This window comes from Stenella coeruleoalba, assembly GCF_951394435.1.
Source record: "Stenella coeruleoalba genome assembly, chromosome: 10".
In the NCBI taxonomy this organism is placed as follows: Eukaryota; Metazoa; Chordata; class Mammalia; order Artiodactyla; family Delphinidae; genus Stenella; species Stenella coeruleoalba.
This window is the reverse complement of record NC_137156.1, coordinates 8,959,289-8,986,549: the sequence shown is the minus strand read 5'-3', so window position 1 is coordinate 8,986,549 and position 27,261 is coordinate 8,959,289. Positions and strand designations below refer to the sequence as shown.

Below are 27,261 nucleotides of genomic sequence, written 5' to 3'. Positions count from 1 at the left end.
AATTCTATAACAGTTAATCTTGCTAACTATTTTAGCCTCTAATTTAATAAATGATTACACCATAGAGTGTAATCAGTAAGATTCATAGGAAATATACTGAGGGTTTTTGCCCCTCATAATTTGTAGGAAGCAAAGTTTTACGTTTTGCATTTAAAAACCGTGAACAGAATACTTACAGACATTTATTTTACATAAATGTACTAAAAGGTGCTTTGTTTATCATTATGCAGATCATCTTCCATAAAGCTGGCACCAGTCTAGTTGCAAAGCAATGATCTCTTGGGATTTAGTATTTTTAAATCTCGAAATACTGACAGCATTGACATATGATACCTTTAACTCATATACATGGCACAAATAATTAAAATAATACTAATTTTCCTGTTATGTGAGCCATTAGCATTGCCTATTACACTAAAAAAGAACACTTCAGGAGACCTGAATATTTAAATTTGAAATTCCAAGTAATATAGCATGAGAAGAAAAAAGAGATGACTTTTTTTTCTAAAAAACAGAAAATCTGTTCCTGTTTTCCCAAGGGAAATTAGTTAGGCACTGCTGCCAGACTACAGAAAACCTCATGAATTTTGATTCTACCAATTCAGATTTTATGATAATTTGGGCAAGAGCTGAGTTAAACAGGTTTCGTTAAGGTACAGACTTTTTCTTTCCTATCTATCTCCTAGGGCTAAAAAGAACGGATGATGCATAATAAAAAATTACTGAATAAAAGAATGAACTAATAACAACTTTACAAGGAAAACATGATGATTTTTTGAGCATTTAATATTAAAAAGTAGAATTTATAAATATATTTATTTAAAATAAACAGCCATTGAGCTCTACCGACCACCAGTCCCTCCCATCAGGAAGCTTGCACAAGCCTCTTAGATAGCCTCATCCAGAAGAGAGCAGCCAACAGCAGCAAGAAGAACTAGAATTCTGTAGGCTGTGGAATGAAAACCACATTCACAGAAAGATAGACAAAATGAAAAGGCAGAGGGCTATGTACCAGATGAAGGAACAAGATAAAAACCGAGAAAAACAACTAAATTTAGTGCAGATAGGCAACCTTCCAGAAAAAGAATTCAGAATAACGATAGTGAAGATGATCCAGGACCTCGGAAAAAGAATGGAGGCAAAGATCAAGAAGATGCAAGAAATGTTTAACAAAGACCTGGAAGAATTAAAGAACAAAGACCTAGAAGAATTAAAGAACAAACAAACAGAGATGAACAATACAAAAACTGAAATGAAAAATATACTAGAGGGAATCAATAGCAGAATAACTGACACAGAAGAACGGATAAGTGACCTTGAAGACAGAATGGTGAAATTCACTGTGGCAAAACAGAATAAAGAAAAAAGAATAAAAAGATATGAAGACAGCCTAAGAGACCTATGGGACAACATTAAACGCAACAACATTTGCATTATAGGAGTCCTAGAAGGAGAAGACAGAGAGAAAGGACCTGAGAAAATATTTGAAGAGATTATAGTCAAAAACTTCCCTAACATGGGAAAGGTAATAGCCACCCAAGTCCAGGAAGCACAGAGTCCCAGGCAGGATACACCCAAGGAGAAACACTCTGAGACACACAGTAATCAAACTGACAAAAATTAAAGACAAAGAAAAAATATTAAAAGCAACAAGGGAAAAATGGCAAATAACATACAAGGGAACTCCCATAAGGTTAACAGCTGATTTCTCAGCAGAAACTCTACAAGCCAGAAGGGAGTGGCACGATATATTTAAAGTGATGAAAGGGAAGAACCTACAACCAAGATTACTCCACCCGCAAAGGATCTCATTCAGATTCGATGGAGAAATCAAAAGCTTTACAGACAAGCAAAAGCTAAGAGAATTCAGCACCACCAAACCAGCTCTACAACAAATGCTAAAGGAACTTCTCTAAGTGGGAAACCTAAGAGAAGAAAGGGACCAAAAAAAAAAAAAAAAAACACCCAAAACAATTAAGAAAATGATAACAGGAACATATATATTGATAATTACCTTGAATGTGAATGGATTAATTGCTCCAACCAAAAGGCACAGGCTCGCTGAATGGATACAAAAACAAGATCCATATATATGCTGTCTACAAGAGACCCACTTCAGACTTAGGGACACATACAGACTGAAAGTGAGGGGATGGAAAAAGATACTCCATGCAGATGGAAATCTAAAGAAAGCTGGAGTAGCAATATTCATATCAGATAAAATAGACTTTAAAATAAAGAATGTTACAAGAGACAAGGAAGGACACTACATAATGATCAAGGGATCAATCCAAGAAGAAGATATAACAATTATAAATCTATACGCATAGACTGTATCCAACACAGGAGTACCTCAATACATAAGGCAACTGCTAACAGCTATAAAAGAGGAAATCAACAGTAACACAGTAAGGGTGGGGGACTTTAACACCTCACTTACACCAATCATCCAGACAGAAAATTAATAAGGAAGCACAAGCTTTAAATGACACAATAGACCAGATAGATTTAATTGATATTTTTAGGACATTCCATCCGAAAATGGCAGATTACACTTTCTTCTCAAGTGTCCATGGAACATTCTCCAGGATAAATTACATCTTGGGTCACAAATCAAGCCTCAGTAAATTTAAGAAAATTGAAATCACATCAAGCATCTTTTCCGACCACAACGCTATGAGATTAGAAATAAATTGCAGGGAAAAAAACGTAAAAAACACAAACACATGGAGGCTAAACAATACGTTACTAAGTAACCAAGAGATCACTGAAGAAACCAAAGAGGATATCAAAAAATACCTAGAGAAAAATGACAATGAAACCACGATGATCCAAAACCTATGGGATGCAGCAAAAGCAGTTCTAAGAGGGAAGTTTTTAGCAATAAAATCCTACCTCAAGAAACAAGAAAAATCTCAAATAAACAATCTAACCTTACACCTAAAGGAACTAGAGGAAGAAGAACAAAGAAAACCCAAAGTTAGTAGAAGGAAAGAAATGATAAAGATCAGAGCAGAAATAAATGAAATAGAAACAAAGAAGACAATAGGAAAGATCAATAAAACTAAAAGCTGGTTCTTAGAGAAGATAAACAAAATTGATAAACCTTTAGCCAGACTCATCAAGAAGAACAGGGAGAGGACTGAAATCAATAAAATCAGAAATGAAAAAGAATTGACAACGGACACTGCAGAAATACAAAGCATCATAAGAGACTACTAGAAGCAACTCTATGCCAATAAAATGGACAACCTGGATGAAATGGACACTTTCTTAGAAAGGTATACTCTTCCAAGACTAAACCAGGAAGAAATAGAAAATATGAATGGGCCAATCACAAGTAATGAAATTGAAACTGTGATTAAAAATCTCCCAACAATAAAAAGCCCAGGACCAGATGGCTTCACAGGTCAATTCTACCAAACATTTAGGAAAGAGCTAACACCCATCCTTCCCAAACTCTGCCAAAAAACTGCAGAGGAAACAACACTCCCAAACTCATTCTACAAGGCCACCATCACCCTGATACCAAAACAACACAAAGATACTACAAAAAAGGAAAATAACACACCAATATAACTGATGAATATAGATGTAAAATTCCTCAACAAAATACTAGCAAACAGAATCCAACAACACAGCAAAAGGATCATACACAATGATCAAGTGGGATTTATCTCAGGGATGCAAGGATTCTTAAATATATGCAAATCAATCAATGTGATACACCGTATTAACAAACTGAAGGATAAAAACCATATGATCATCTCAACAGATGCAGAAAAAGCTTTTGACAAAATTCAACACCCATTTATGATAAAAGCTCTCCAGAAAATGAGCACAGAGGGAACCTGCCTCAACATAATAAAGGCCATATATGACAAACCCACAGGAAATACCATGCTTAATGGTGAAAAAATGAAAGCATTTCCTCTAAGATCAGGAACAAGACAAGGATGTCCACTCTCACCACTATTATTCAACATAGTTTTGGAAGTTTTAGCCATGGCAATCAGAGAAGAAAAAGACATAAAAGGAATACAAATTGGAAAAGAAGAAGTAAAACTGTCACTGTTTGCAGATGACATGATACTATACATAGATAATCCTAAAGTTGCCACCAGAAAACTACTATAGTTAATCAATGAATTTAGTAAAGTTGCAGAATACAAAATTAATACACAGAAGTCTTTTGCATTCCTATACATTGACAATGAAAGATCAGAAAGAGAAATTAAGGAAACAATCCCATTCACCATTGCAACAAAAAGAATAAAATACCTAGGAATAAACCTACCTAAGGAGGTAAAAGACCTGTACTCAGAAAACTATAAGACACTGATGAAAGAAATCAGAGATGACACAAACAGATGGAGAGATATACCATGTTCTTGGATTGGAAGAATCAATATTGTGAAAATGACTATACTACTGAAAGCAACCTACAGATTCAATGCAATCCCTATCAAATTACCAATGGCATTTTTTACAGAACTAGAACAAAAAGTCTTAAAATCTGTATGGAGGCACAAAAGACCCCAAATAGCTAAAGCAGTCTTGAGGGGAAAAAAAGGAGGTGGAGGAATCAGACTCCTTAACTTCAGACTATACTACAAAGCCACAGTAATCAAGACAGTATGGTCCTGGCACAAAAACAGAAATATCAATCAATGGTACAGGATAGAAAGCCCAGAGATAAACCCATGCACCTATGGTCAACTAATCTATGACAAAAGAGGCAAGGATATACAATGGAGGAAAGCCAGTCTCTTCAATAAGTGGTGCTGAGAAAACTGGACAGCTGCATGTAAAACAATGAAATTAGAACACTCCCTAACACCATGCACAAAAATAAACTCAAAATGGGTTAAAAACCTAAATGTATGACCGGACACTATAAAACTCTTAGAGGAAAACATAGGAAGAACACTCTTTGACATAAATCACAGCAAGATCTTTTTTGACCCACCTCCTAGAGTAATGGAAATAAAAACAAAAATAAACAAATGGGACCTAATGAAACTTAAAAGCTTTTGCACAGCAAAGGAAAGTACAAACAAGACAAAAAGACAACCCTCAGAATGGGAAAAAATATTTGCAAACGAATCAATGGACAAAGGATTAATCTCCAAACTATATAAACAACTCATGCAGCTCAATATTAAAAAAACAAACAACCCAATCCAAAAATGGGCAGAAGACCTAAATAGACATTTTTCCAAAGAAGGCATACAGATGTCCATGAGGCACATGAAAAGCTGGTCAACATCACTAATTATTAAAAAAATGCAATCAAAACTACAATGAGGTATCACCTTACACGGGTCAGAATGGCCATCATCAAAAAATCTACAAACAACAAATGCTGGAGAGGGTGTAAAGAAAAGGGAACCCTCTTGCGCTGTTGGTGGGAATGTAAATTGATACAGCCACCATGGAGAACAGTATGGAGGTTCCTTAAAAAACTAAAAATAGAATTACCATATGATCCAGCAATCCCACTACTGGGCATATACCAGAGAAAACCATAATTCAAAAAGACACCTGCATCCCCAGTGTTCACTGCAGCACTATTTACAATAGCCAGGTCATGGAAGCAACCTAAATGCCCATCGACAGACGAATGGATAAAGAAGATGTGGCACATATATACAATGGAATGTCAGTCAGCCATAAAAAGGAACAAAATTGGATCATTTGTAGAGACGTGGATGCACCTACAGACTGTCATACAGAGTGAAGTAAGTCAGAAAGAGAAAAACAAATATCGTATATTAACGCATATATGTGGAATCTACAAAAATGGTACAGATGAACTGGTGTGCAAGGCAGAAATAGAGACACAGATGTAGAGAACAAACGTATAGATGCCAATGGGGGAAAGTGGCAGGGGGGAGGAGCTGTGGGTTGAATTGGGAGATTGGGATGGACATGTATACACTAATATGTATAAAATAGATAATAAGAACCTGTTGTATTTAAAAAAAAAAATAAAAGAATGGGTAAGAGGATACAAACCCAAAAGGAAACAACCACACACACACACACACACACACACACACACACACACACACACACACACTTTCTCTCTCTGTCTCCCTTACTCTCTCTCTCCCTTTCTCTCTCTCTCTCTCTCTCTCTGTCTTTCCCACTAACCAGAATTCATCTCACAATTGAAGATAAGAAATATTGGGGATTAATCATACTTTTGGTTAGGTTATAAAAATAAAGTAAAAAATAAACAGCCATTAATGCTCATTTAATTACACTATTTCCTGGTAATTAATTTATAAACTAGCTAGCATTATTATAATACTGAAATAATTAAACTGTGTTCCTTTAAAAAATTCAATAGTTCAGACATCTCACTAATATATTACACTAGCCCTTCCGTTGACTGTATCCGTGCGAGCTTTCATTTTATAAATTGCTAATGCCTTTCCAAGTTTATAACATTTTAAGTAACCCAACCAAGTTTTGTTTTATTGCACATACTTTCTCTCAGGCTGTTTTAAAACATTTAAATCTTATCTTATATTTAATCTTATCTTAACATTATTCATTTTAATTTAATAAAAATCAGTCCAACTTTTCCAGTATGCCACCTAAAGTTTAGTCTCACTTAGGAAGGACTTCATCATCCCTAATTATAGGAACATGCTCTTGTATTTTCTTAAGTATTCTTAGCAGAATTCTTAAGGAAGAGAATGTCACTGGCATTAAAGCATAACCTTATTAACATAAAATACTATTCCAAATGAAACTTCATTTCTTTTTTTTTAATATCACATGTGCTATTTAAAAAAGAAAAAAAATGGGAGTGTTTTTCACTCCTTGCAAACTTATTCATATTATAAGGAGCTTAAAAAAATTTAGGAAAGTAGGTGAGCAAACTCTGGCTTTCATATTTACCCACTAATTAGAGTTCACAATCTAGTTTTTTGCTCATTAGTCTGTCACGTTCACTTCTGAATTACTCAATCTAGTTTTACATAGGAACCTAACTTCCCTCAAGCTTCCCCAGATAACAAGAGGGTAATTCCAGGCCATTCATTATGCCTATGTTAACAAAAATCCTACTTGTCAAGTGACTCCTTGGAGCAGGTCTGAATATCACAGAGTTATTTCAGCAGGACAGATTCCTTAATGTATTTCTTAAGCCATAAACTGCTTATATCCTTAGGACCCATTAGTCTCATATACATGGTAAAACAGATGATTAACTGAAATTATCTTTTAAATAAAAATTTTCTGGTGGCTAGAGTATATAATTTCAGAGTGATGGCTTCTAAAAGGAAACTATAGGTATTATGGTGGTGATTTCAGGATTTTGCTGTTTGAGACAGAATAATATGAAAAAATCCCAGTGCAAGCTGACCTAAAATCTCCACCTTTTCCTATACCCACTGTTTGACTCCTATTTTTTCCTGAATCATTACAATATTCTTTTAAAAGGTGATCTCTTTATTCAACGGCTTAATTTAGAACAGGACTAACTGTACTACAGATTCAACTATCACTAGAATACAGCTCTCATCCAGTTATGATGCAGAATAATATTAGAATAACACAGACTAGAAAAGTCCTCATGCCACTTTCTGGTTGCAGTCCCTGGGATAAGGTTATTTAACAGTTTTCAACTTCAGCTTTTCCATCTTTGTAAAATGGTGAATTTATCTGTAAGATGCTGAATTCTAAATTTCTAACAAATTCTAGGAGCATTTTTATAGAACATTCCCTGAAACTTTTGACTATACTGTATTCAGAAACAGAGAGTAAATTATTTTAGAAATACAAACTGGTTTTAAAAATCAATTAACATAACAATGCAATTAAGTCAGAAATCACTAACAAAAAAATAAAATCCCTAACCATCCCCAAGGGAAAAAAATTCTATCAGGAGAGGGAAAAAAGAAACCAGCACAGAAATTAATGAAAGCAGCGAACATGAAGTCATATTTAATACAGCTAAAGCAAGGTCTACAAGGAAATCAATAGCTTTAAATGATTCTAACAGGAAAGAATAGACTTAAAAATGAATAAGCCCAGTTTCCAACTTAAGAAATTTCATAACAGAATAAGCTCAAAAAAGAGGAAAAGATAATAAAGAGAAAAATGTAATGAAATGGGAAAGTATGATACAAGAAAATATCAAGAAACTCAGAAGCTGGTACAATAAAAGGGGAGTGAAGCAGACAAACCTCTGGCAAGACTAATCAAGACAGAGAGAAAAGGCACAAATGAACAATATTAACAGTGAGAAAATGGAGACACAACTACAGGTCCAGCAGCAATGAGAGAGGGTAAGAGAATACCATGAATGACGTTTTGCCAATAAATGTGAATGGTTAATAAAATGGATAAATTATAAGAAGAATATCTGATTGAAGAGAAAAAAGAAAACTCGAATAATCTCATATTATTAAATACATTGACTTGGTCAATTAATCTATGACAAAGGAGTCAAGAATATACACTGGAGAAAAGACAGTCTCTTCAATAAGTGGTGCTGAGAAAACTGGACAGCTACATGTAAAAGAGTGAAATTAGAACATTCTCTAATACCATATACAAAAATAAACCCGGAATGGATTAAAGACCTAAATGTAAGACTGGATACTACAAAACTCCTAGAGGAAAACACAGGCAAAACACTTTTTTTCATAAATCACAGCGGTATTTTTTTTGGATCCATCTCCTAAAGTAAAGGAAATAAAAGTAAAAATAAGCAAATGGGACCTAATTAAACTTAACAGCTTTTGCATAGCAAAGGAAACCATCAACAAAATGAAAAGACAACCAACTGAATGGGAGAAAATATTTGCAAATGATGTGACCTATAAGGGATTAATATCCAGCATACATAAACAGCTCATACAACTCAACATCAAAAAAAAAAAAACCTGATTAAAAACTGGGGCAGAAGAACTGAATAGACATTTTCCCAAAGAGGAAATGCAGATGGCCAACAGGCACGTGAAAACATCACTAATCATCAGGGAAATGCAAATCAAAACCACAATGAGGTATCACTTCACACCCATCAGGATGGCTATCATCAAAAAGAACACAAATAACAAATATTGGTGAAGATGTGGAAAAAGGGGAACCCTTGTACACTGTTGTGGGAATGTAAAATGGTGCAGCCACTGTGGAAAACAATACAGAGGTTTCTCAAAAAGCTGAAAATAGAACTACCATATGACCCAGCAATTCCACTCCTGGGTATATATCCAAAAAACCAAAAACACTAATTTGAAAAGATACATGTACCCCAATGTTCATAGCATCATCATTTACAATTACCAAGGTATGTGTCCATCAACAGATGAATGGATAAAGAAGATGTGGAATACATACACACAGAATGGAATACCACTAAGCCATAAAAAATAATGAAATTTTTCCAACTGCAAATAATATAATTTTATTTTTAAAGCTCAAACTCAGACAAAACCAAAAAGGATATTGTTTGAGAATACACAATTATTTTTAAGAAGCACTAAAATGATGATGCAAACTTAAGAACACTTAAATATCTCTACCAAGCAGATAGTGGGATGAAATGGAGACTAGCATGTAGGATGATACAACAGTACATATTAGCAATGTGCCAGTTCTTAAATTGGGTTTTGGAATCAAAGATTACCATGTTATTCTTATGATTTATAATAATGCATATTACATATACTAAGTATTATGTATTAAGTGTACGTGATAATATATAATATTACACATTATATATGTAATAATATATGATATATGTGATAATATATATTACATATTACATATGTAATAATATATATTATTTATATATTATTTTATGTGTCAAATATTGTGTGATAAAAATTTAAAACAAAGTATTAAAATTAAAGTTTATTCATGAGACAGCATATAAAAGCTTTCCTAACTGATCTATTTATTTCTTCCCAGTTTATTTCATACATATTCATCACTACATCTGTGACATTCACTATTTATTTTATTTAAATCTCGTGCAATAATTTTAGAAATAGTGTCAAGCACAGTGGATGTTTAGACCAAGTAAATAGTGCTGTAAGGAAGCAAATAAGGACATTATAGAGAACTGTGTGAATGTTGCATGCTATATTTATCCCCAAATTGGTTAAAATCAAAGTAAATCACATTCTAGTCATCTGACTTTCATTCATAAGCGGAGAGAAAGAATAAAAAAAAATATTACCATAATTTAGTGCACTTCATTATCCTATTGGTGTATAATGAGCCAAGTCAGTTTCTTTGCCACCGTATTATACTAAACAGATGAATCCTTCCTTAAAATGTTAGAAAACAGGAAAGATATCTTTTTTAATCTACCAATAAGCAAGGTTTGTTTTCCTTAAGAGCCTACCGGTATGCTAAATGCTTCTGAAGATAAATTAGTTACTTGTCCTAATGGTTAAAAAAAGAAGGGGAGCGGGAAGAACCTTGAATAGGTTAAGGACCACAGCATCTTCAATGGAGATGAAGCCTTAGAAACATGAGCAATGTAGAAAAAAAGGCAGATGTAGAAAAAGTTAAAATGTCAGGGGAAATAACCAAGAGCATGTTGGAAAAAATAGTGAAAAAGTGGGCTATTCCATATGACTTATCTGAATCAATAAAAATAAATAACTCTAAATTTTTAAAGTATATTCTTCGAAAGAATACATGAATTTCCTTTCACCAAACAGACAGCTTAGCAAGCAAAGACCTGAGAAATCTCAAGACGTTTATTACTCAAAAATTTTATCTCATGTTGTTAAAGACAAACTGATGTTACTCCTCAATTATATTTTGGAGGAAAACTATTTTATTTTTAATTTGCCCAGAATGCGTATGTAAAACTGAAAGCTGAGTAGAAATTCTAGGCAGTGAATTGCACACAACAATGCTCACTTGGTATTCATCCTGGGTCTTAAATAAGTGTAGCCTGCCAAATGCAGCCCACTGGACTATTTTCAACTTCATTATCCAATTTCTTTTTCTAGAACCTCTGTTTCATTTCCCCCTTCCTATCAGACATGTAGTTCATGGTTTTTAAAGCTCTTTGCCACAGGGGTAGGAAAGAGGGAGAAAAGGAAGACAAGAACAGATTTATTTCCCTAACTGAAGCAGCTCTAAACCATCAGTAGATGTGGAAAAGATTGACCATGACAAAGAACTTTAAATTGTTAGGTTCTTATAGCCTGAGTGTCTCAAATGCTTCATGATTTCAGCAATGTGGGAAGGGATATTCAGTCAACCTTTCAAAGGAACGGTGTGGCTGTGGTGACTTCTCTGCTCTTCTTAGACTTGTGTTTCTGCAAGAGTGTCATTAAAGGGTCATATTTGATACGGGCCTCCCAGAGATCCCATGGTGGGTGAGGGGAGAGAAAAAAGAAGGAAGACACTTTAAGGTGTCCGCGCATCACAGAGTCACTACTCAGACAAACCCCAGACAACCCTGGAGACTTCACAGGCTGGTCCAAGGGATAGAGAAGCTGGACAACCGGAAATTATTTCCACTAATGATACCTAGTTAGGAAGCTAACTAGATTTAAAAAAATGACTTTCCATTGGAATCCAACGTAGCTAAATTACTCTGCCAAAATATCCCACTGTAATTAGAAGATACAACAAGGATAAAGCAATAAAAAATCATGAAATCTAAATGCCATAAAGAGAACCATAGATCCTTCTATTCAATTCTACGCATTAACAGAGAGTGTTGGAACTCTACCCACCTTCCTTTCTTCCTCCCCTCCCACAGGCTGTTGTACATCGAAAGCGTTTTTTCGTATTACCTGGGAAAATAATCAGTATGCTTTCTGTGATGAAAACCGATGTTTGCTTTTAAGCTTTTTATTCTTTACACAAAATTTACCCATTATAACTAGTGAAAGAACAAAATCCAGATAAATAAAGGTTAATCACCTTCCTCTGCCCCTTCTCTCACCATTGCAACAAATCACCACAGTCAACTGAAATAATTAACATTTTTTTAAAAGCTGCATAACATCCCAAAATATGAAGGTACTACAATTGATGCAATTATTCCCGGCAATGACTAACATTTGGGTTATTTTAGTTGTCTTAGGTTTTTGTCATTTCACAAAGAATACTGCACCACGTGAACACACATATGCACACACATATGGGAACACAGTACCATCAGTACTCATTATACTGGTGACTTGATTGCTATGGGACAGTCTCCCAAACAGGACTTTCAGAAAAGCTGCAACCATCTTTCATATTCCCACCAGCAAAATAGTAACATGTGGGAAACAGTTACAGAATATGCTATGCAGTTAAAACATCTCACAAAGCAAAGTCCATAGACTTTTAGGTATCAATCAGTTTAAGGTGATTATTAACTTTGGGATATGTTTACACTGATTCATTTAGAGAGGCTGCGATAATAAGATATTTATACAGGAATCTCTGCAAGAATAAAGCCTATACTGGGGTTGATTTTAATTTACCTTTTTTTGACACTTCTGCCCCATTGAGTTCTTTTTGTGCTTCTTCAATTTTGTCTAAGAAAAACAGCAACAAAAAATTATAAGTCAATTCATCATACACAAATAAGAATACAGTAAAACAAATATTATTACTTATGAACAGTACCTGACGCATAGTAATAAATATTTGTTGAATGAATTATTTATGAAACAAATATGTGTAAACTGTTAAAGTAATAATAAAGTCCTTTTAAAAATTATACTTATAATTTTATGTCTTAGTCACAGGGACTACTTCCAATTGTTTCCACAATGCAAGTAATTAGTGCATTTTAAATACTGAACCATAGCTTAAAAATGTTTAGCTGAGTAATAAAAGTATGTAAACATAATACTTTCTTTATGAAGACACACAGATTTTATTAGAGAGATACAGCAAATGCCTACTGGCTTAGAAACAAGTCTAAGCAAAGTTCATAGATAGCCTCAGACCTAAGCCAAACACGGAAGAGATAAAAGAAAGGATGGAAAAATAAAGGAAATGATGGGCTGAAGAGCAGCAACACAATACCCATCACTTTTGCCAACCCTTGATTACAGAATAGTTATCAATGAAGTGTGAGGGTGGAATACTGCATTAAAGAGATACCAGATAAAACTAATGACTACAGAAGTGCTATATATGCACACAGTTTTGAAAGAAGCAATAACTAACGAAGAGCTGGGATGGCTGCCTCAGGAGTGGTTGGGAGAGGGAGGCACATGGGCCCAGAGCCTGTAGGTCTCCCATGTGAGCTTTGAGCACAATTAGATTTTGTAAATAAGCACATGTTCTACTTTGGTAACAATTAATTTAAATTTTATAAGGAGATATATATTTGATGATTTATGACAGCAACCAATTCCAAATTTAATACAGTGGTCTAAGTGCTAATTATAATGGTAAAAGTAACAAAATTCCTAGGGTACTATTTTGTACTGAAATGAATACAGTAACCATAATTATGCAACATTTTAGATAGTCCCTTGGCGTACAGTTTAAACGCTTTCAAAATATTGGTATGTCAGCCATTCATGCCTCCCAGCATCCACCAGCAGCTCCCCAAATGCCCTCTACTGGCCATGGAAGATGCAGCCTCCAAAATGGCATCCTTCCCCAACTAAATAGGGCACAGATCCCACCATATGCCCTTCAAGTTCTGGTTCTATCTGCCTTTTCCCCATCAGCCTTTCCAAAAAAGCCAGAAATCCACAGAACCTTCGATTTACTGATCAAACTTCTTTCAATTGCATGTTGATCCATCCATCCTGCCATATCAGGGCAGCGGCGGGGGGGAGCATCAGAATAAAGGAAACAAGCAATGGTTAATCGTAACTAAATCTTCATCCTGACAAATGCACTCCCCACAGCAATGTCCTATTTGCTTCCTGCTAATTACCAGACCCAGGATAAGATTTGAGGGGAGAAGAGACTATCTTTGGAAATAATACAATTTCTTCTCATTTACAAACTTTAGTTATTTCTCCTGAAATGATGAGTGAAATTGGAAACAGTACTGAAAAAAAAAAACACAAACCCTTATTAAATGCAGAAAGTAGATCCTGCGCTTAGCAGTACTTTTACTTCAAAAGGAGAATTCCAAACGTATGGGTGAAACCTGGATTAACACAAGTAACAAAAAGACAAGGCCCACTTTTTCAAAAAATAAAAGGTACTAAGTACATTGGAGACATTCAAAATGTAAATAAATATTAAATATACAGTCTTTGAGAAACATAAAAATGAAAAGCGCTATTATTTCTCTGCCAGCTGTTTGTCCAAACTTGAGAACCATAAATAATATATACATATATATTATGTATATTCATAGTAGTAATGACTGTTTAAGAGTTTATGCACACAAAATTTGGCATTATACAATAAAACGACTTCTTATTAATAGAACCAACTGGGGCTCAAGGCAGCAAAAACTCATGACTTGACATAATATTTAAAGAATAGCTTCTATTTAGTATATTGAGGTTTGGCCACCTTCTATTTGTACTTTAACATAACAAATTCTTGCAAAAATGACCTCAATTTACATTTGTGTATAAATCAGTAGATTTAGGATATCTAGTGTGTTAGGTATAGGCATCTACTTAAATGCCTTTACCTGGAGCTCCAGTTCAATAGGTAAATACAGTCTTCAATGAGAGAGCTTATAATAGCCATTATAAGATTTTGCCTCAATTTTTAGAGAAAGTCCTGTTTATAGTTAACCTATGTTTTATAATTCTCCTGATAAAAGATGATGTTTTAAAGACACTCTCCAAAACTACAGAGAAAGTTCTCATTTATTATATGCTCTTTATTGGTTCAGACAAGGCAATTCACTGGTATTTAAAAGCAACATTTATCATTTTTTTCACTATGACCCAGAGTAAGAAAGATATTTTTACATTCCAACCAATTACACATGTGTATCTTTATTATGTATATACATAATTCAGAAACCAACTTACCCACACTCTAATTTCTATCCTTTCCTAGTAAAAATGGAAAATGCTGCCTTGCTCAAATACACTGATTTCACAACCCACTGCTGGAGCAAACCTGCAGCTTGAAACTCACTGATAGAAAGAGCAGTCCTCAACCAAGGGCAACACTTCCCAGCCAGGACATATCTCATTGTAAGCCCTGATTGGCAGGGGGGTGCGTGTGGTTTATAATGGGATCTCAGATTCTGAGACATCTTCCATCATGCCCTCCCCAGTGTCACTGTTACCTGAGGTAGTAATTTCACAAAGACTGCACATTCAGAAATAAACAGTAGTTTCTCTGTTGCTTAAAAATAAAAACAGATATATATGCAAAATTGACATTCACACCAGTGGTAAATCTAAAATAAATAACATATTCTTACTGTAATGAGTGCTTACCGTATTTAAATTAAGATGTAATTCTAATTAATTCAGTTTTTACTAAATACACTTGGAGTTGTTACCTGGAAAAGATCCCAGCAACACATGAATGGATCCATAATTGTCCCTAAGATCCAGAAGGGCCCATGGCTGAAAGAGTGGCAGGCTGAGAGGAAGGGTACTGACAGTGTAGGTTAGATTTTGGTTCTGCAACTATTAAAAATGTACACCTTCTTACAGTTTTTCTTCTCTGGTAAAGCACAGAAACTATTTGTTAACGGTAAAGGCTATGAACAATCTTGTTTAATGCCTTACATATTTTAAAACTTTTGTTTGTACAAGAAAACAATGCAAAACATTTTGTTTTCATCATAGGTAAATAACTGTAAATAAAGAAAAAAATGTTGATTTGTGGAGCATAATCTGAAACCACTGAGCCAAAAAAAAAAAAAAAGTCCTGGAGCCCTTAGGAAACCACCGTTCTTTTGGGGTTCTGGGAAGAAGACTAGATAATTAAAAACAAATCATTTGGAAAAATAAAGCAATCTTCAAATGAGAGCTCACAGCAAGTGCCTGTCTCTGACCCTTTTCACCCTGCGGTGAAGTGGGGGCGATGGGCCTCCTGTACCATCTCAGATCCTCGACACCACTCCTCAAGAGCCCTGCGACTCAGTACATACATCATAGCTTTGGGGACCGACTCATTAAATTGTTAGGATTTGGTTCAACAACTGCTGAGGGTTTTATATTGCACTGAATGTCTGCCTGGTGTCAGGTACAAAAGGAAGAACCAGAAATATAAAGCTAAAAGAATGGCTCCCCTGGAGGACCTTACGGATTATTCTACCTCTTAAACAAGCATTTTAACATCAATTTGACGGTAAATATAAAGCCTGATTCCCTGTGCAGCGAACACAGTTGTCTGTCATCCCACTCCCTCCTCTGCAGCTCCAGCCACACCCCTGGCGCAGGCTCCCTCAGGTCCCTGAGACTCTTCCAGCTAGCTGCCCTCCCACCCCATCCCTTCAGGATGTCACCTCCTCTAGGAAACCTGCTCTGACACCCTCCTCAGAGCCATTGCTTCCTTCTCTGTGCCACCACCCCTGCGTGTAGGATCCGTCTTTCCACAGCTATGTATCTGGTGATCATTAGTAACAACGACAGTAAGGCAGACTGAGTGATTTACTGGCCTTAAAAATGCTGACGATAACCTGCCAAGTGACACACAGAAGCAAGGGTACACTCTGAAAAAGGGAAAAAGGCGTATCTGCACACAAACTGAAACTGGCATTAGGTGGTTTCACGTAAGAGCCTGGCGTTTTATCTTCCTTAATGTTATAAATGATTCCTACATTTGGGAAATTGCATCAGTGCACTGAAAGCACCTGGATCAACTATTTATCACTCCATTAGATTATCAAGGAGTAAAATGATCTCTCCCCTAATTCTAGTAGCTCATGCTTCTCTCCTGCTGTTCTGACAGGCACCCATAACTTCTGCTCTGACACCTAGAGGCTCTCCTTCTTCACTGAGCCCTAAAAACATAAAGTGGAAACACTAACAGTAAATTTTACGAAGTAGATCCTAAGGAACTGTAAAAGGCTGAAGAGATACCATCTGATTGAAAAAAGATCACCATATGTGACTGCACTATTTTTACTACTGAATAAACCTAACTCCCATGTCCCTCATCACACGTCAGTATGAGTCCCCTGTTCTCACTGGTAACTGCTAGAGCTATTTCAATAAGACTAAATATATGACAATGACGTAATGTTAAAAATGCATCCAATACCCATAACCACGTATGCATGGTCGTCTAAATGATGATCCCAATGTTCACTACTAAATCAGCTAAGGAAACCTACCTTTATAAGTAACACGTTTTAACCTGTCAGTTACACATCTTTCCTATCTCTAGACCTATGTCTTTCAGGGAGGCAGACTCTACAATAATGCCGAAAATGACAGTCTAGACTAGTAATATTTCAAACTGAAAAATATTGCTTGAAATAAGTAAAAAAAAGAGAGAGAGAGAGACTCAACTCGGCACTCATGAATTTGAAAACTGTGATTTACTAGTAAAAATTCTAGAAAAAAATAAAATTACTCAACTTGATCCAGAAAGAGAAAAACTCAACTAGAATAACGAGGGATGACTGAGAAAGTTACCAGAGAACAACACAGAATTACTTTTTTAGAGGTTAAAGGCCAAGATGGTTTTATTATCAAATTCTTACCAATTCTGAAGAATAAAGCATTTCCTAAACTATCCCAGAGTACAAGCTAACACAAAAGGTGTTCTAAACCATTTTTAAAAGCTGCTGTAACCCTGATATCAAAATGTGACTGCAGGGGCAGAAGAATCAACACTCCATGCAAGGCTCACAAATGAATATGGATGTGGCAACCCACGTCCAGAGTACTTTCCACAGTCAGAAAGCCACGTCCCAGGAGGGTGCACAGCAAGCATGCAAGGACATTTCAGTATTAGGAAGCATGTTATTATCATTTGTAACAGGACAGGACGGGGTGGGGGGAAGGCAATTTAAATAATGTCCAACATGTCCTTGATTAAAACACCTATCTCTAGTGTAAACAAAAACAAAACAAAAAAACCCTCCACGATAAATAAAAAAGGATATGCTTCATCATATTAACGAAGTGGTATTCTAATAAACACCCTAAAACAGAGAAATTAGCCAATAACCTATCACTTCCTTTCGGAAGCCTTCCCTGGCCCTTCCCCCAGGCCCTGGTCTGCGCCCCCAGCACAGTGTTCTAAGGCCCAGAGCAGCATTCATCACGGGATATTCCGAGAGCCTGCATGCTCACCCGCTTTCTTCATTAAAACTGTATCTTATTCAACAGAGTACACAGGTGCTTAGATCACTAGAGCCTCAACACATATTTGTTCAATAAAGGAATTGCTATTGCCATATTTACGGTAGCATTTATGTTAAATTAACAATTACTTGTGGACAATTTTACATGTAAAACAATAAAGGACTAGTTAAAGAACTATGGTACTTCCATACAACAGAATATTATTTAGCCATTAAAAATGTTTTAAAAATACTTACTGATAGAAAACAATGCTCAAAGTGTATTACGTAAAAACATTTTGTGCCACATAGATGTACACACACACACAGATCTATAAAGAAATAGGCTCAAATGTAATGATTATCTGAGGGTAGAACATTAACAGTTTTAATGTTATTTCTATTTTCTTCAATTACTCAATTATCTATAATAAATATTTTAATATAAAAATAAATATTATTTAAATTTAATAAAAACTAAAAACCCTAAAAATATGCGATCAAATTATTTTTTTAAAATATGTCGGCTGGCTATAGGTTCTAAATTCCAAATTTCCAGATCATATGAAAGACTCTGGGTAGTTTCTAAAACATAAAAACATTAATATAGTGAATGGTTCATTCAGTTCAGAATATATTTATTAGCTCCTGTGGGCTAGCCCTAGGGATACACAAAGATGACTAATCTTACAGGTAGGAACTTATAAAAGTAAATGAGCAATCCCTCTACACGCAGTAACTGGGTGACTAAGTCCGTGGGGTCCTAGGGGAACACTGAAGGGTGTGAATGCGGCTGTCTTGGAAATAGGAAGACTGGTCCTGCCACACCTTCATGGAAGAAATAATACATGGGCTGAATACGCAGAGAAGAAAAGGAGAGATCTTGTCTAGAGGAGGAGGAAATTCAGGGAGGGAAGCGTGAGGCGGATGGAGAGGCAAAGACGCAGAAAACAAGACAGAGTCGGGCACTCCCAGCGGTCTGCAGCATAAATCCGGAGACAACAGGTCTAAGCACACAGGATTTGAGAGCTACCGTCTTACATAACTGGTTGCTAAAACCATACCACAGGGTAGGTGGAAGCAAAAATATAACTATTCTATGAAGTCATTTGGCCATAGGCATCAAGATCCTTGAAACCCGTCTCTGTATTTTAATATATTGATTCAACTAGTGGAAATCTAGACTGAGGCTATGAAAGGAGTGGAACAAAGGCTATTCATCAGAGTACTTTTCATAACAGAAAAAAACCTAAATAACCAATGACACCCGGAATATAGCAGATGCTCAATAAATATGCGTTGAATACTTGAGAAATGGTTAAGTAAATTATGGTACCTTCATATAATAGAATATCAAAGAAAAACTATATTATAGGCTTCTAGAAGGACCTACTGAATCAGAAACTATAGAAATGGTGGCCCAGATTGTATAAGTTTTGAAAGTTTTGACAAGTGGTTTTAATGGGCCACCTACCCTCCAGTTAAGCATCCTTGGGATGAGAAGTAGAGAAACCCAAGAGAAAGACAAAAAAGAAAAAAAGAAAAGAATGGCTGAAAAAAAATTAGGAGAACCAAAAACAATTTGGCCACAGAAGTCAAGAAAACAGTGTTTCATTATCAAATCAGTAGATGATGCAACTGATAGAGACTGAAAAAGCTTCACTGGATTGAGCAATTAAGAGGTCCTGGTGATGCTTCCCGGAGCCTGCAGTGGAATGAGAGGGCGGAGGGCAGAGGGCTGAGAAAGTGATGGGACAGGAGGTGGAGGACAGAATAGAGCAGAACTGTCTTTCAAAACACTCAGCAAAAAACAAGAGAGTGAACTTGGGGGCCAGAGAGAAACACACGGTCAAGGGTGGGTTGTCTGATTTGACGTGTTTTTCAAAGATGTTTATAAACCCAAGGGAAGGAACCAATAAAAAGGGAGTAAAGATACAGGCGAGAGTGTGGAATGTGAAGGGCAAGGCACTGAAGAAAGTGGGGGCCAGCGTCAAGTCCGGGCGGAGGGCTGGTTCTGAATAGGGAAACACCCAGGGCGATTCCCTGAGGTCAGAGGGAAGAGAAGGAGAAGGATGTGTTGGGTAAAGTCTGCTGATGAGAAGGATGAGTTAGAGGGAGTTCATATCCAACTTTCACAATTTTATTGAGGTAAGAGGCATGGTTGTCTACAAAGAAAAAGGAGTTTAGCGTTTATGTGAAGGGGTCTTAGAGACCGGGGAAAATTAGACAGAGTTATTGATGGGAATGGAAGAACTGACCAATATTAAGGACAAATAAAAGCATTGATGAATAGCAACTAGGGATCCATGAATGTAGAAATCCACATTCTTCCTTGAGCCCCTCCCATGAATTTAGCAGACATAATACAGTCATTATCTGATGCATAGCTATGGGGACCTCTCAGAGTTGTCTTTAATTTTATCTATTTTGTCTTGTTTTTTCTTGTGAATTTTTATTTCAAAGGGCATCCTATACTTCAAATCTGCAAATGTAGGTTGAAAGCCATAAATAGAGTGATGTTAGCCAACGAACGCACGTTCAAATATAATCTGATGATACCTAAAGAGTATCTGGAAACTTAAAGCCACCAGTTAAAACAATTCTTAAAGCAATCTATTTATATATTTGCCCATTTAAGAATGAACCAATAATGAAAAATTCTACAAGACGAAAAACCTGGTTTCTCTGACAAATAATCTGCAAAGAAAGAGAACTGGAAATGGTACCTATAGATCAAAGAAACATAAAAGACATATCAAACTACAGAATATGTGGACCTTATTGGCCCTAACAAAATGTTTAAAAACTTGTATCACTGCAGAGAACTGGAAATTTAAACACGGATAGGATAACTGATCATTAATATGATCAGTTATGAATTACTTTTCTTCAGTTTCATAAATGTATTGTGATTATGTGAAAAAAATATTCCTTGTCTTTCAGAGCTTATATCATAAAAACCTATTAGTGAAATGCTATATCTGAGGTCTTAAAACACTGTGGGAGGGGATGTGCCCAGAGGAGGCAAGGAAACCAGACTGGCTATCAGGTGTGAACTGCTAAACTGCATGATAGGTGAGCAGAGGTTATCACACCATTCTATTTGTAATCATTTTGAAACTCTCACAATCAAAGGTATAAAAAAAGGACAAAAGAGGGAGCCCAATCTGAAAATTAAAAAAACTAATTACCGAAGTATTCTTCACGTATTGCTAGTGTTATAGTTCAAATAATGATCACAAGCCAGAAACAATATAGAACAGTGGGAAGGAAATGAAGCTAAGTAGCTAATGGCCGAGCACACAGTAGGCCTTTAATCAAGGTCACTGCCCCCAGACATAATTGGAGCCAAGAGGAAATTAAATAATTTCTAAGCTACCACTAGGAGTCCAGTTTGTACACACCAAAGTTGAAAAGGATAATAAAGAGAATAAATAATGATTTCTAGAAATATGATCTCCAGTGTTCTTAATTCCTTTTGGTGGGGCAGGGGGAGGGTAAGAATTTGAAGACTGTAAAGCTTTCCAAGATACAAAGTTAAAAAAAAACAACAAACAAATCAAAAAACAAAACCTAAGGAGGAGAACAATGTGTACAGTATACATCTATTTGCGTCAAAATATAAAAATGGGTGTGTTTGTGTGTCTCTGTGTGTGTGGGAAATGACACTTAAATCACTCACTGCTGCTGGCGTTTACAGTCACCCCTGGGGAAAGGGAACCAGGTGAGAAAGACATATATTGCATTGTATTTTTTTACTTTCTTTTCCGTTTGAATCAGTTAACCTCGTGAGATTTACTTTAGATCTGAAATTTAAACAATGATATATGGTACAAGAAGGGAACAGTACTTCAACCAAAATAACCTGGGCATACTGGCACCTTAGGTTCCAAGTCATTTTTCACATCTGTGGGCACACACACACACGCAGACACACAAACATGCGCACACACGCATATACATACACACACACACACACAAACCCCCCATACACACATCACTTTTTAAAATAAAATGACACAAAAACTATATGGACACTGTCTTCTTTTGTTTTAAAATCAGAACATCTCCATCCTATTCCAATACTGTTCCAATACTGATCCATCACTTTTTCAATTAAAAAAAGAAAAAGCTAGTTTACTAAGAAGAAAATGAAACTTCAAAATGTCTCTATTAAAAAAAAAATCCATATGATCACTGTGTATAGCCTCTCCTAGAAGTGAATGATACACACATACAAACACACATGCTCTTTGCACACGATCTCAGGAACCGTAGGATCTCTGGAGACCCTAAATCCAGGTTCTGATAGAGACTTGATCTACACTGTCACTGTTCTGCATTCTGGGCGAGGATTCAAAGGTACATTTTCACAGTAATAATGAACATGTTTTTATTTTTTCAGTTGTTAAATTTCTTAATTTCTCCCCAAATTATATAACAATGTATCTCTTACTAGTATAAAACTATTTTTATTTGGCCACATGAAAAAAAGAGGGGGACAAGTAGGTAATTGGAACAAATAATCTGTTCCTTTTCCTCATTTACCAGCCTGATTACATTTAACAACAAGAGTGGAGGAGAGTAGACAAGAAAGAAAAAAGTACTGGTATCAATACATCAGGCATTGTGCTCGGCACAGCACATATCATTCCATCCTTAGCACCTACCATGTGCAAAGCTTTGAGCTATAGGCAGTGTCTTCCCTTGAGAACCCAGGCTCTAGCGGAGATGAAAATACACTAATGAACTAAAATATATTAGTGTATAAGTACCTCTAATGTACAGTAAACAATGATACCCTCACAATAACAAAAGGAAGAAAGGACAAAGAAGCAAAGCTCTCATACTACGTACCCCACCATAATCAATCTACTTCTGCTCACAATGGTGTACGGTGCAAAGCACTGTAGTGGTGAGATCTCCCACTGGGTGTCCGTCATCCCGGGATAGCAAACTCAGGAACCAAAGGATCAGAGCGCTCTCTGATTCCTCCACCTCACCAGCCTGGGAGGCTTCCCGGAGTCTCTTAACTCTTTTAGACAACCATCTGCTTAACATTATAAAAACTTCCACTGATAGCAAGAATGTATTATCTACTCATTTAGAACTTCTGGCTTCTGGTAAGGGCAGAGCGGCTTATATGGGACTCTCGTATCAACACAATAAAACTATGCACAAAATATTTAAATAAATAAACAGGAAGGTACTGGAGAGTGACCGAAAGCAGGCAAAAATCGGATGGGATTTGACCCTAGAGGGATGAGAAGCAAATGACGTAAGACCCACATTTCGATGACTCTTTCCAGAAGGGCAGTCACCAGTCTGTGAAGAGCACGCCTCAAGTAGAAAGCAGCAGGTATACTGGGCTGAGGAGGCAGAGGGAGAGTGTGGGGTGCTGCAAAAGCTGCGAATTGAGTGGGGAAAATCCCAGAAAAAGGGAGGCCCAGAATCTGGGAACAAGCCCTTCAAGTCTTTCGCTGAGTCTTGAACTGCTTGTGTGGAGGGTGAGACTCCAAGGAGCTTGAGGGAAAGCAAACACAGGCAGGCTGAAAAAAAACTGAGCAAAGTATCAGCGGAAGCTTTCAGTATTGGTACAGAGAACACAGAATTTGGAATTCAAGTCCGGCCACGAGAGACAGGCCAGGTAAAAACCCTGTTATTTCTACTGAAATCTCAGAAGGCCACACCTTAAAATTAACTTCGCATCCTGGAATCAGGGCAAATCAAACAGACGACTCTGAAAACCCTAAAATCCATCTTCTACAAGTTCCAGAAGATCTAATAGTAACTCAACTGTCTGCTGAAACAAAACTCAGCGATCTTCAGATGAAGACGACAGAATCCAGAGCCTATAAAACATAACCAACCACATTGTTCTTTATATAAGAAAAAATTACTAGGCGTGTGAATCATGAAACTCTGACACACAGAGTAAGACAGCAGTAAAAAGAATTAGACCTGCACACGACAAAGATGTTGTAAATAATGACAAGAAATTTAAACTATAATATATACAGTAAAGAACTTAACAGAAGAAAAAAAAAGATGGATTTTGTGAAGGATGAGAGTAGAGGAATTTCAGAAGAAATATAGAAACTCTTAAAAGAATGGAAATAATATAACAAAAGCACAATATCTAAAATAAAAAAACAAATGAAACAGCAAATCTTAGTACCTTCAAGTTATTTCATATTATTTCAAATAAATCTTAAAGTACTAGATTGAAATGATTATTTTTTAAAAAACACAAAACTGAAATAGATGATTTTTCCCCCCAATCTATTCTCCAGTACACATTACAAATAGCAGGCAAATTATCAGCTCTGAAAATCTTTTGAAAAGCTGAAAGCACTCTTCTTAAAGTTCTTTTTAAATAAATTACTAATTAGTTCATCCTATTAAATACTGGCAAAGTGTGAGAGTTGACATCAATTCCAGGGGAAGTGAAAAGGCTGCTGTGAGGAAAGAGCATGAAGAAAGTTACAAAGTAGAACTAAACATACAGTATATGGGACACCATGAGTAGGTGTTAAATGGCAGAAAGTAAATATGCAGAGTGAGAGGAGAATGTGGTGAAAAGTCCGCATATTGAGTAAGGAATCAGAGAGTCTAAAATGACATGGGAAATTCAGGTTCTGATGGCTGGACCAAAGATGGTACCAGTCTATGTGACACAAAGGCAGGTGACCTGCTTTCACCACCATGTATTCACACCTAGCACAACACACACATACAACAGAGTGAGCATTTTGTTAACATCTAGGAATCATTCAATCACTTACTATATGAACAAATGAATAAAGAACCAAAGCTGGTCCTTTAGGGATGAGAAGTCCATCTGCAGACGTGATACTGAATTTGCAACATGAGACCGAAGGGATTAGGGCTTATTCCAGGAAAGATGCTTAAAGAGAAGCCAAATAGAACACGATTGACTGGTTAAGGCTGGACATACAGATTTGGAATTGAGTCTAGACTTCTTTTTATTTTAATAGATTCTGGTTTTATCATGTTTGGTCACTAGAGAACACTGAAAGTGCTTTGTTCTCATACTATTTCAAGTGCATTCTGTAAATAACACTATTATCAGTGAAAAAAATAAAAATCAGCAATAAACTGAAAAAGACACCTCTGGGTGAGAATAACTGAGTACCTAAAATCACACAAGAGGTTTGGGTAGAGCCAAACTTTATCAGTTCTCACTAGTAGACGTTTTTCTACGGTTACGGATTTTGCTTTCAATTTTTGCTCCTAACTGCGGGGATTTGGGCAATGACTTTTTGGAGTGTGAAAATCTTAAATTTTAAAAAAGATCAGGTTCAGGTCAGTAGATATTATGTAATTCAATTTTTTGTGGACATGTGTGCATATTTTTAAAAATGATGTTGCCGTGTCTGCATAAACATTTCTGAAAAAGTGACAATGATTATAAATTTTAATCATTATTTATAATGATTAATATGGGTGGTTACTTCTGAGAAGAGGATAAAGAGCAGGGGCAGGAAAAGGGGGAAATGCTCATTTTTAAAACTGTATATGCTTCTATACGAGTTAATTTTTTAAATTAAGTTTATTACTCATATTGAAGAAGATGTATAACTTACTCATTTAAATATATATGTATGTATAAAAATGTATGTATGTATGTATAAATATGGGTAGCCAAATCAAAAATAAAACTTGAATGCCTCAATTCCCTAAAAGTATATAAGTGCTTATTTACTTATATGCTTAAAAAATACATATTATTACTTATGTATGTGTACATATATATACACACACATATATCTGTAGATACATATGTATACATATGAATATATATGCATACTTTCAGATTCCTTTTTTCAATATCTCACTTAAACTCTGTATTCTTTCAAATTATTTGATGCCTGTCTCCTCCTTCCAAATTGAGGCTATTTTAACTTTTACCAATCAGAAATAAAACCATTATAAATATTGCAATCCACTATTCTTTACACTTTAATTTACCCAATTCAACATGTTAAGTCAAAATATTCAGAGGTCAGTTAAGAAGTCTGTTTTTTCAACTCAAAACAGTCCAATCTGCATCCCTTCTAAAGGGTAATTCCCTAACCAGCAAGAATCAGAAGGTAAAAGGCTATGAAAAATTCGAAGTAGGTGGTGGAGGGGAAACAACTAAAGTGAAAACAGACAAAGTCTAACAGTTTTAGTCATCACCCACGGATAACGATCTTTATGGCGGGAATTACAGTCAAAATAAACTAAAACACCCTCACATTCTGTCGTTCATCAAGACTGTCAGGGGCCACTGCTAAGTAATTGTGTAGCACCTTACACCGTCCCTGCCACTGCTGTCACCTCATTTTACTGTGAGCAATTCTTGTTTTAAGGTCTGACTCCTCACCAGCCCAGCAGGCCCACGAGGGCAGGGCAGGTAGGTGCTAACCACTGAGTCCGCACGCCATGCTGGACACACGGCAGGTAAGCTGTCCAATACTCTTAAAACTGGCATCAGACAAATGTCTTAAGTCCTACCATTCTATACCTTATAAGGCTACTCAAAAGCAGGGAAGAATTAAAATTTGATAACCACAAGAAAAATAGACCTTAAAAAAAAATCCAAACTCAAAAAGTTTAAATTAACTACATCTTTTAAACAATCTTTATTATCTCTTCTGTGCTATAGGTTCATAATTGGCCTAGAGTAACTTAGTTCCCCAACTTTTCATAGCTTCACAGAGAAAAACAGAAATAGAAGAAAATATACAGCATATAACAATTTCCAATTACTAATATTCTATGCTATAATTTTACATGTAAAAGATATGAACTACAGAGTGACCTAGTTCATTACAAAGACAAAATGTAAAGAAATCTATAGGTGGTCACCTGTGTGACCCACAATATTAATGGTCAACCACGAACTTAAAAGTTAGCCTTTTACCACTGGCCAACACATTCAGAGAGAGTCCCTAAACTGATTTTCAGAAACAAATTTAACACTTAGAAAACACATCATTAAATCTGCTGATTACATTATATTACATTTTATTTTAGGAAAATAAATTATTTGGGGACTATTCACATTACTGTTTGAGGCC

The 27,261-nt window shown here is 35.9% G+C and overlaps 1 protein-coding gene across 4 annotated transcripts in view; it reads right to left on the bottom strand.

Moving 5' to 3' along the window:
* The window catches only part of HIVEP1 (HIVEP zinc finger 1), a 143,408-nt gene that overhangs the window by 57,669 nt on the left and 58,478 nt on the right, over window positions 1–27,261 (bottom strand). For 3 of the 4 annotated variants that reach the window (XM_079934109.1, XM_079934108.1, XM_079934110.1), the window contains exons 3-4: window positions 12,468–12,521; window positions 11,727–11,786 (exon numbers count right to left, since the gene is read on the bottom strand). In XM_079934109.1, coding sequence (XP_079790235.1) covers window positions 11,727–11,786; window positions 12,468–12,521 — 114 coding nt within the window. The remainder of the gene's footprint in view (window positions 1–11,726; window positions 11,787–12,467; window positions 12,522–27,261) is intronic. The other variant, XM_079934111.1, reaches the window with a different exon arrangement.